Source organism: Dipteris shenzhenensis, chromosome 27 (assembly GCF_047967505.1).
Source record: "Dipteris shenzhenensis isolate YYH24624 ecotype China chromosome 27, Dip_SZ_1.0, whole genome shotgun sequence".
Taxonomy (NCBI): Eukaryota; Viridiplantae; Streptophyta; class Polypodiopsida; order Gleicheniales; family Dipteridaceae; genus Dipteris; species Dipteris shenzhenensis.
Window position 1 is genome coordinate 20,790,229 of NC_141622.1, and position 12,055 is coordinate 20,802,283.

Genomic DNA, 12,055 nt, shown 5'->3' on the forward strand with positions numbered 1-12,055 from the left:
AATGTACATGAGAGCTAAGAAAATCAGAGAATCAAAGTACATACTTTCCACCACCTATCCTATAGCCTCAATGTACATGACATTTATGGAAATCAAAGCAACGGCGTTCATCCTTTCCTAGAACTATTTTACAGCCCCAATGTACATAACATTCATGGAAATTGTGAATAGCTCAAATATATATGAGACTAATGAAATTCAGAGCAGCTTGCAAACTATATACGCATCTACACCCCAATAATTTCTCTGCCATATGCATTACCTCTCAGCTATCATTACATCTCTCGACTGACGGGAAACGCCCGAGGAGGGCATATCCTAGGAATCAAGTGGCTTGCGGGGGTGGGAAAGGCCTTCTTCATGCATTTTCCGAAGGTCTTAGCCAAAGCCAAAGCCAAAGCCAAAGCCATTGCCATTGCCATTGCCATTGCCAAGGTGACGTTCTTGTAAAGTAGGCTTTGGCTACTTCTTGTGAAAAGTGCTGAACTTGGACTTGTTGGTGGGCAGTGTTGTTGTTGAAGTGTGCATGGAGAAGCTTAAGAGCTTTTCCCCGCGCTGGCTATGGCTATGGCTATGGCTTCTTCTCCTCTCCCTTCTCGCCTGCTTCTTTCTCACCCTCCCCCTTTCTCCTTCCCCCTCTGCTCGCCATTCCCATTCCCATCGCCATAGCCAATCCCAAATCCCCAGCTTCCCCCCTCGCTTCCTCCAAGTCCCTCAGATCTCTTGGGGCCTCAACAACCAGAAAATCGCCCTCGCCCGCTCTGCCCTCACTGCTCGCTTCCTCAACCGCTCCCTCCTCCTCCCCTCCCTCTCCTCTTCCCTCACCTTCAAAGATCCCCCCAGCCCCCTTCCCTTCGATAGCCTCTTCTCTCTCCCTCAATTCAACTCCCTCTGCCGTGGGTTCGTCTCCATTTCCCCCCTCTCCGCGCTTCCCCCCGACACCCTCGCTTTCAACGTCTCCAAAGGTTCTGGGCGTCGCTGGACTGCCGAGCGTGACCTCCACCAGCTCCAGGAGTTTCGTAGCCCCGAGATAGACCGGCATTTGCTGCTCAGAATCGAGGGTAAGAACCCTTTCCTCTGGCACGACCACTGGCCGGTGCGGGACTACGCCAGAGTTTTTCAATGCTTGGTTTTGGTGGACAAGCTGTCTGCCGAGGTCGACCTGGTTGTTTCAAAGTTGAGGCAGACCAGTTTTCATCTCTCCACAGGTCATGGTTCACCGTTAGCCAGGCAATCGGATTCAAGTCTCTCGGGATCCAGTAAGCCCAATTTTGTGGGTGGATTCAATCGTTCCCATTATGTCTCTGTGCATATGCGAATAGAAAAAGACTGGATGATACATTGCAAGAAAACCGAAGACAGGGCCAGGTTCAGGAAAGGGGAAGTATTGAACATCTGTAGCAGCAAGCAGGAGATCATCGAACGAGTGAGCCACATTCCCAATTTGCAAAAGCCGGCTCTCATATATTTGGCAGTGGCGGATGTTCTTCTGGAAGATCACTCTCTCTTGGATGGATGGGAAGATGGTCTCATCCCGTTTGAGAAGAAGAAATTAGGGGTTTTGCATCTGTACAAAAAATATCCATACCTTATTCAATCAGCCATTGACTATGAAGTCTGTTTGAGATCTGAAATTTTTGTGGGAAACAGCTTCTCAACCTTCTCGAGTCTGGTTGTTTTGGAGAGGACACTGAAGATGGTGGAGAGACAGTCTTCGGGTCCCTGTGGGATGGTTTCCTCTTCTTTCGCTTACAACTTACGTGATACCAATGGAGGTCCACAGCCATGGGTCTCCAATCTTTCTGACGTGTCGTTACAATCTATCAGCTATGGGACAAATCACATTTCCTGCGTGCTTTGATAGAGGAATGCTAGTAAAAGACTGCCATGCCCTTCTCCTCAAATGGGTTAGCAGTGGGGGCAATCTATCAAAGGAGGTCAAGGCTCAGTGAGCACTAGGGTAGTGCTTGCTATTAAAGCTTCTACTGTAAGTGCCTTGCCATGTTACTGATTTTCAGTACACTCTCCGAACAGGTGGAGTGTGGAAGAGACTCTGACGTTATTTCGTTCTTTTTGCAGACCAAGAATCCGAATACGGATTATTGGATACTATCTGAAAATCCTTGACTATTTGATGCGACATGGTATTTAAAGGATGCTGTCCTTTTTTGCAAAAGTGGACATCCTTTAGGCGGAGCAATGGTAAGCAATGCTTTATGAATTAAGCCTTATCGTATCAAACCTCTTTGGAGGGTATTTCCCTTGAGTTTCTATTGTTCCATCCACAACATCCTTTCTCATGTTTCAAACGCTATTCCTCGTTGGTGGTTGATGGGCCGTTTTTTCATGCTGTGCAAACTCTCCTTTAGGATGCTTAGGCAAGTTTTGGGAGGTAGAGTTGTTCATGTGCTTCGTGTAGCTTTAAGCAGTTCCTTTGCATCACTCCTTTCTGAAAATAAGTCTTCATTCTCCAATCAAATGCATGTTCCAAATCCACAAGGATGGTTGCTATTGTGGTTCTTCAAAAGTGTGGCTTTCATTGCTATTTCTGCTCTTTGAACAAATGCAGCAAAATGGAGTTACACTTGATAAAATGGCATGTGGCTCTCCAACGAAATTCGGACCTTCATTGGTGTTCCCAACATCTCTTTATTAGATCCCAACAAATATATTCTTAGCTTGCCTTTGTAAGTACAATTGCTTATGCTGCACTGATGATGACATAAGGGTCGCTTCCTTTTGTTTTTCAAAAAAGTTTTTGTTCTCTTTTGTCTTCTCTTTCGTTTTCTCTTTTATTTTTTGAGTGGATTTTTGGACTTAAGAACAACAAAAAATCTAAACTTGTATGATTGGACATATTCTAGTCTTACAAAGGTATATATAAATTTCTTTAAAATTCATGATGTGACCTATTCCCACCGATTACATTGTGATGGTAAGATGCCTTATTAGTTACTAACTCATAGGGCATAGACTATGGGGCATCACAATGGAGGGAAAAGGAGAAAGCAGGGAGAGGACTCATTTAGAGAGCTTTACAAGAAAAGGAGGCTAATGAGAAAAGAAAAGGGGGATGAGATCTTAGACATTGGGAATGAGACATAATGTAGCAAGGGAATTACAGTACATGAGAAAGGTGGCTATAGAGAAAGAGGTGGTCCCTTTAATATTCAACTCCAACCCAACTCAATGAGCCACTCACATGGGCAATCATGGTATCTTTTTCCCTTGATAGATAGTCCAAATCCATGTTGTGACATCTCTTAGCCTCCATTTCAGAAACATCTTATCTCAATTCATTAACATTTGACTTACACATCCATTACAATTACTATTGCAATTGCCAAAGGTAATGATTTAGGAGCAATCTCGACCTCCCCTTATCATGGCACATAAGGGAGGGGTAAGCTCACTTATTTTAGCTCTCTCTCTCTCTCTCTCTCTCTCTCTCTCTCTCTCTCTCTCTCTTCACCTTCACTTCTCTTCCCCTCTCCCCTCCTTTGCCTTCACTCAACCCTCCCCTCGTCCTCTCATGCCTCCTTCCTTTGTTGGCTCATTTCAATGTGCCACATGCAATAACCAAGAACTTCAGAGCTAGTGCTTTTGAGCACATGTGCTCCATGTGCTCTCTTGTGTTATATCCCACAAATGTCAAGTAGGACAACTTATCCTACTTTTTGTTGTTTTACCTATATGGTTGGATAGTGCACACATTAGACTCTTTGTGGGTATAAATGAGAGCTTGCCACCTCCTCTACAACATTTTAGTTCTCCCATATGATATAGCATAGAATCTAATAGATGTGCTTAGTTTGAGTTTTTTGGGTCTTGCAAATGCTAAAAGGCAAAGTGTCAACTCAAAGCTGCATATCAAAATAAAGGCATTAAGAGAGGTGTGCCAAGGGTTAGGAGATGTTGATTGTCAATGGTTAGAGATGGTGGGGAGAAATGGTAGATGGGGTGGCAAGAGTTTGGAGTGGGTAAAGTTGTAGCACAGACTCATGTGGATTATGAAGCATAGGATTTTTGGAGGTTAAGATAGAGAAGTTTTGGGTCTTTAGGAACCCAGTATAGCCGCTTATGCTTGGGACTAATGATGATATAAGTATTGCTTTGCTTGCGAAGTATGTCTAACCTCTTGTTTTTCAAACAAAAATTTCTTATCTTTTTTCTTTCCTTTTAGTTTTCTCTTTTATTTTCTTTGTAGAATTTTGAACTTTAGAACAACAGAAAATCTAAATTTGTACGATTGGATATATTTAAGTCTTACAAAGGTGTGTGTGTGTGTCTCTCTCTCTCTCTCTCTCTCTCTCTCTCTCTCTCTCTATCTCTATATCTCTCCATACGTATATATATGCTCAAATATAAGTGTCTCGAACATGTTCAGTTGGGTGCTATGTAGCATGTTCATTGGTTCTTTCTCAGGGTTTGGCATTACCCATGTTAGGTTCTTCAAACATCCTCTACCTTCATGATCCAAATTCATTTCTCTCTCTCTCTCTCTCTCTCTCTCTCTCTCTCTCTCTCTCATACACACACACAAAAATAAATTTGATTAGTAAATGTGTCACATACAGACACTTATTTCTTTACACACACACATATACACATGAATACTTGCCTAACTATGAATTATTCTTTTATGTACCTCTTTGAAATCTTTTTTTTACACTTTCTTTTTAATCACCTTATATACCATGTCCACTAATTGTCCCATACCTCCTCTAATCCCTTCTTAACCCATGCACTCATTTACTCTTTACTTCACTTGTGTGACTTAAACTTCACTTATGGCTAAATTATTATTTTTAAATCACCCTACATACCATGTCCACTAATCGTCCCATACCTCCTCTAATCCCTTCTTAACCCATGTACTCATTCACTCCTTACTCCACTTGTGACTTAAACTTCACTTGTGGTTAAATTGTTTTTTTAAAATTATCTAAGAATCCATATGGTTGTCTATATTCCTAGATAAAGCGATAACAAGCCGAAAAAACAGGCATTACTTATCTACCCAAACGTAACTATGATCTAACACCTAGTTTGTTTGGATAGTGGCAGGTAAACTTGGACTGCCTGAGGATTCGATATCTTTTTTCAATATTATGTTTGCGAAACTCAATATTATTAAACATTCTTAATTTGATTCAAATTTTTACAAACTCTAGTTGTATTTTTCAACTTAGATGTCTCAAACATTTTTTTCTTATATGTTTTCTTTTTTAACTTTTTATCTAAGTGATGGAACTAATTGTATGGCTCAATTATTGATGGGACTTTTTAATCTAAAGGCACACTTTGATTGTCCAACTAGCCTTTGGTCGGGGTAGTGTCATATCCGTCCGTTAAGTTTTTTCTTTTTTCTTTTTCCCACTCCCCCTTCGCCATTCCCCTCTCCACTACCATCCCCTCCACTTCCAACCTCCCTTCCCCCCCCCTCCCCCCCCTCCTCCATCTCTCCCTCCACCACCATCACCACCCTCCCTTCGTCCATCTCCCCCTCCACCACCACCCCCTCCCCACCCCCTCCTCCATCTCCACCTCCCCCCCTCCATCTCCACCACCCCCTTCCATCTCCACCACCCCCTTCCTCCATTCTTCCCCCCCCCCCCTTCTCTCTCCCCCTCCCATCTCCACCTCCCCACCCCCCTCCATCTCCACCTCCCCCCCTTCCATCTCCACCACCCCTTCCATCCTCCAACACCCTCTCTCCCATCTCCACCCCCACACCCCCCCATTAGATAATTCTTTGGCATGGATAATCTCTAGTCATGTTGTTGTGATTCACTTTATTTTTTATCAACTTCTATATTTATTTTGCACAGAAGCGGTTTATGCATTTATTATTGACATTATTTTTTTATTTTGATACTTATCATACAAATTCACTTATTATCAGTAGGTGGGGAGTAAGTTTCACATGGTGGGCTTACTCCCCACCATGTGGTCTTACCCTTTGGGTTGGGGGTTGGTCTTACTCTCTAGGTTGGGGGTGGGTCTCACACACACACACACACACACACACACACAAAATAATTAAATTTGATTAGTAAATGTATCTTACATACACAGGCACTATTTGACACTTGCTCAAATTTGGGTTATTTGATGTGTTCATCTCACTCATGAGTCATATGTGTGATGTTAGTGGAATTCTAACGAGGTCAATAATTGACAAGGTTTAGATCTGTACAACAGAGCCAGATGTGTACAACAGAGCCATTTGTAGCACTACGAAGTATTCTTGGCAATACCGTGGAGTCCCATGACCTAGTCATTGTGATTTAGGTTTAGATGTGTCCACACGACCAAGGCTCAATTGAGAGCCATTCGATGCAATTAGTTGTCCAGATCAATCTTGTGGGATCTAGAAGCTGTGATGTGCATCTAGATGCATGTCACATGGCCAAGGCTTGATTTTGAGTTGCATCGGAGTAGCAATTATGGTTTATTAGACAATTGAGATGATGCTAACTTGCCAATACTCACATTTTATCGTGACATTTTCTCCGTGTTTGATGGGGATTAGGTCTCTATAATGTAGATTGCCATGAGGGTCAATTTGGCCTCCAGGACTCTCTCTCTCTCTCCCTCTCTCTCTCTCTCTCACACACACACAAACATAGACACACACACACACACGCACATATTCACACACACACACACAAAATTTTTGATTAGTGTAGTGAAGGGGGAAAATGGTCTAATTTAGAGGCCCTTTAGAGGGATTTTAGATGGAACATGTGGAGGGACTATATAAGTCTCCATTCACCACTCATTGTACAATTTTTGATGTGACATCTAATTCTATCTACTCTCCCTCCTCCTTGCTACCTGCTACCTATGCTCACTCATTCTCCCTCTCTTTCCTACTCATTCTCTCTTCCCTACTCTCTCTGTCTCTTTGTCTGTCTGTCTCTCTCTCTCTCTCTCTCATCTCATCCTCTCACTCCTGTCCCTTCTCTTCTCCCTTTTCCCCTATCTCTCTCTCTCCCTTCTGCTCCTCTATCCCCTTTCTCGAAATCTCTCCCTATCCCTTTTCTACATTGGTATGAGAGCAACACTCTCGGGCACCTTTACTTTACCCCTTCACTCTACATCTCGGATTCTAACAATTGCTATGCTAACATTTGAACAATAGAGTGTTTGCAATCAACATCAGCTATAGAGTTGCATCGTCTAGCCACGAACGTAGAACTTTGGGTATGTAGGCCGTAGGTCGTCAGTCGTTCGCTGTCAGTAGGTAGCCCCGTTCGTTGCCCATTGAGAACAGGTAGCGCGTTCGTTGCTCGTAGGTAGCCATTGGTTGGCCGCTCATCATTTCTAGTTGGAAACTCATCTCGTCTTGCCACCGCTTTGGTTGCAAGCTTGCAGTAGCAAGCCAAATTTCGATGCCCCTCCCCCTTTTCTAATGCCCGCGACCTCTATTAGGTCCGTTGTTGCCCGGTTGCTTTTCGTCGCCGCTGCCCACCATGATGCCACTTTTTGCCCTGTTTTCCAAGCCTTAGTTGATTAGATCTAAGGTTAGTTGACTTCGGTTAGTAGGTCTGGTTACTTAGGTGGGATTTAGGTACTTGAATTAGGTTAGGTTTACTTAATTAGGTTTCAGTTAGGTAGTTAGGTCTAGTTACTTGGGGTTAGTTAGGTGGGGTTAATTGAACTAGGGTTAGTTAGAGTGGTGGTTAGGTTAGATTCTACTAACTCAATGTCCTAAGTGTAATAGGAGTCTAGGTTAGTATCCTAGCAACTAGGTGACGTAGGGACTCTCCTTTTATTTTAAAAAAAAAAAACTAGATCCGGGCAGGTAGTTGTATTGACAAAGAATATGTTTCGCTTGAAGTTCGTAACTTTAGCATATAACCACAAGTCTTGTTTTCATAAAATTGAATTTAGCACATAGCATTCAATTTTGGCACATAGCACTTTGCATTCAGCACATAAAATGTTGCATTCTGCACATAACAACACATTTACGTGGAGGGAGAGTTGATAGACTTCCTCTCCAACATGGCCTTCCTTGGGTTCATGTCAATTTCCATTGATCACAAAGAGATTTGAATTTAGTTCATAGCAATGTAAATTTGGCACACAAAATTTTTACATTCCTTACATATTACTTGGCATTTAGCGCATAACCGCACATTTGTGTGGGAGGAAAGTTGCAAAATAAAGTTGAAGACAGTTTACAAAGATTGTGATTCAAAGAAAGTAAAATTTACTTTAGCTATTAGAGATGTGATAAGTTGTGATTGTATTATATAATTAGATTTCAATTTGCATTTAGCATATGACCACATGTCTTGTTTTTATTTAGTACATAGCAATTTGAATTTGGTTAATAGCACTTTGCATTCCGCAAATACTTTGTATTTAGCACATAAGAACACATTTGCGTGGGGAGAGAGTTGGCACACTTCCTCTCCAAAAATTATAAGACCAAAGAACATGCCCTTCCTTGGGTTCATTTCAACTTGCATTTAGCATAAAGCAATTTGAATTTAGCACATAGTAATTTGAATTTCGCACATAGCACTTCGCATTTGGCACATAGTACTTTGCAATTAGCACATAACCACAATTTGTGTGGGGAGAGAGTTGGCACAATTCCTCTCCAAAAATTGTAAGACCAAGGAACGTGCTCTTCCTTGGGTTCATATCAACTTGCATTTAGCACATAGCACTTTGAATTTGGTAAATAGCACTTTGCATTTGGCACATAGCACTTTGAATTTAGCAAATAGCACTTTGCATATTGTAGCACGATTTTTTTCAACATTACATGATCCAATTGTGAATGCTTGCTAAACAGTTTGGTGTCAAGCAGCAAGATCTTGTTTCAATAGTGTGCTCTTTGTTTTGACAAGTCCCATTATTTCGTGAGAATTATCTTACAATATAATCAAATCCTATGGCTTTGCCATGGGTCAGCACCGTAGTACAGGTAGTGAGGCAACGTCCACGTATTGACAGAAGCCACACCGTATCTTGTCTTGACGCCATATGGATGGCTCGAGTCTTTTCCAAGATGAGGCTTGCAATGAAGTGAAGAAGTAAAACTGATAGCAATACAAGATGTTGTCATAGTTGATCTTCTAATGAGAACTTCAAACTGATAGCACAGGCTTTTGTCATAGCCCATCTTCTCGAGATTAGGAAGTCAAGCAAATTGGATCATAGGAGGAGGTCCACACATACGAGTCTTTTCTAAGATGAGGCTAGGAATGAAGTGAAGAAGTAAAATTGATAGCAATACAAGATGTTGTCATAGTTGATCTTCTTTCCAAGAAAAGGCTGATTGGAATGAGGACTTCAAAACTGATAGCGCATGCTTTTGTCATAGCCCATCTTCTTGAGATTAGGAAGTCAAGAAAATTGGATCATAGGAGGAGGTCCACACATAAAAGCTACGATCTCTGAGGACCCAACAGGCAAATGCTAGCTCCTCTGTGATATGCCCTGTGTTGTACCTCCAAGACCCTCCCCCGAAACCACATACCATACCTTGAAGTTGGAGTGTTGCTCTGCCCATTTGTCTAGCTCGTAGTGTAGCATTATATCCTCCTCCCTCCTTTTTTCAAAAACAAGACAGATCTTTGTTGTGTCTTCAAGATGCTTCAAAATTGCCCTTATCAATCGATGTATGGGAGTTATACCTGTCTCTCTTTCTAGCATAGCACATTTCTTCATGTATCCTGGCACTGTAAACTGGACTCTTCGTGTGTGTTCGATTTTCCCCAGTGGCCCTTTCAATTCCAAAGTTCCCCCCATAGCTAGAGAGTCTAGATATTGAGACGTCATCGCTCCTGCAGGGAAATTGGGGTGCTCACCTTTGAAGTAGACCTTGATCAGCAATTCAAAGTACCCTACATTGTCATCTGAGCTCACGGGTGTGTAAGATCACATGTACGGCTTCCCTTCGACCGTTGCCAATAGAAATATGTGCTTCCCCACAAGTAGACGTAGTATATGGTCCTTGCTAGGTAGGGCGAGTCGAAACAACCTTACGTCAAGAATTTGTTTGCTGATCATCTTGTACTTAATCTTCTGCTTTGGATTGAGGGCAATAGGTCTGGCTAGGCACGATTTGCTGATGGGGAAGAGCGAGGATTGCAGCGCCCGAAAAGGTCGACTTCCTCCATGCAAGGAGTTCTCCAGGGTTGACATAGTTCCGAATTTTATCAGCTTGTCTGCATGCGGCTAGCCGCCCACGACCACCATCCAAGCAAAAAAATATTGCACTCACATCACTTGGACTGACGCACGCAGGATTGACAATTGACTTCCACAAACATTCCACTCGTTGCGTGTCCATCCCGCGGCCATGATATGGGAGGCACATAGAATTGTTCACATCATGAACCATAAGAAACAACAGAAACATAAGAACAACGAATCTCAAAGCACAAAATTGAAATTCAACCTACTCTTTCTTGGAATTGAAAACTTGAGGGCGTTCTCATCTAAAACAATCATGTGATTCAATTTATTTTATGCATAGACTATGTCCAAGGGGGGCTTCCCCAAATGTTCAAGAAAATATTTCAACCCAAAACCTTCTTTTTCCCACGCGTGAGCCTTACCACTAAGCTATAAAGTAATATTGTATGCCCCTTTTCTTATAATAGTATTATAAATCCCCCTCCCCCTTTGAGATGTCATAAGTTGTCCCCCCTCTCTCCAATCTCATACGTCCCTCCGTCTTTAATGCCCCTCCCCCTCCGCCCTTTATTTAATTTGAACTCTCCCTCTCCCCACCCGTGAGACTAATTATTGCCCCTCCCCCCTTTATTTAATCAAAGCCCTCTCCCCCTTTATCCCTAAATATTTACCACTCCCCCCTCTCCCCCATACCAACTAATTAATCAATAGTTTTTGGGGGCCCTAAAGTAATATTATATGCTCCTTTTCTTATAATAGTATTATAAATCCCCCTCTCCCTTTGAGATGTGCTTTCCTCTTCATAAGTTGTCCCCCCCTCCCAAATCTCACACTTCCCTCCCTCTCTAATGTCCCTCCCCCTCCCCCTCCCCCCTTTATTTAATTCAATCCCCACCCGTGAGACTAATTATTGCCCCTTCCCCTCCCCCTTTTATTTGATCAAAACCCTCCTCCCTTTATCCCTAAATATTTACCCCTCCTCCCTCTCCCCCACACCAACTAATTAAATAAATAGGGGTTTTTGGGGCCCTAAGTAATATTATATGTCCCTTTTCTTATAATAGTATTATAAATCCCCCTCCCCCTTTGAGATGTCCTTTCCTCTTCATAAGTTGTCTCCCCCCTCACACTTCCCTCCCTCTCTAATGCCCTTGTCCCTCCCCCCTTTATTTAATCAAAGCCCTCCTCCCTTTATCCCTAAATATTTACCACTCTCCCCTCTCCCCACACCAACTAATTAATTAATAGGGATTTTTTCCACATTGAGGAGGCCCTATTTGCTCATTTAACAAGTTGATGCAAAACAGATCAAAGACTCAAGAAGCCAAACATTTTCTCAAAGGAGGCATGTTTCTCATTATGTGCCTCGGTGATGGCCAAGATGCCATTGCAGTGCCTGATGTCTTGGAAAAGTCAAATGAAGACTGACACTATATTAGGGATTTTGGGAAATTTCAAATAGTTTGGGAATTTCCACATGGTCAAATCTGAAGCCATTACTTGAAAGTGGAAGCCATCCTAAACATCATATTAAGGAATCCTCCCAAGTTACACTTTCAAATGAGGGTTCAAGTTTTGGCCACATGGTCAAATCTTAGCCCTACACAAGGAAAAGAAATGCACCAACCAATGCCATCCCCTAAGGCCAGCGACTTACTTGACCACCCATGAGACTAATTATTACCCCTCCCCCTCCCCCCTTTATTTAATCAATGCACTCCTCCCTTTATCCCTAAATATTTACCACACCACCTAATTAATTAAAGAGGGTTTTTTCTCACTTGGGAGGGGAGCCTATTTGAAAAGTCAAATGAAGATTGATAGTGGAAAGATATATACACAAGGAAAAGAAATGCACCAACCAATTCCATCCCCTTAGGCCAATGACTTT

General features: G+C 42.4%; 1 protein-coding gene across 2 annotated transcripts; it reads left to right on the forward strand.

The window, feature by feature from the left end:
- Window positions 1-395: 395 nt before the first annotated feature.
- On the forward strand, window positions 396-2,658 carry LOC147884015 (O-fucosyltransferase family protein). 2 transcript variants are annotated; one of them, XM_087398545.1, is made up of 3 exons: window positions 396-1,987; window positions 2,080-2,202; window positions 2,570-2,658. In XM_087398545.1, exon 1 carries the CDS (start codon window positions 527-529, stop codon window positions 1,859-1,861), a length of 1,335 nt encoding a protein of 444 aa, XP_087254671.1. In that variant the 5' UTR covers window positions 396-526; the 3' UTR covers window positions 1,862-1,987; window positions 2,080-2,202; window positions 2,570-2,658. The 2 variants fall into 2 exon arrangements, with proteins under 2 accessions (XP_087254671.1, XP_087254670.1); XM_087398544.1 differs by having other exon boundaries at window positions 2,080-2,658.
- The last annotated feature ends 9,397 nt before the right edge of the window (window positions 2,659-12,055 follow it).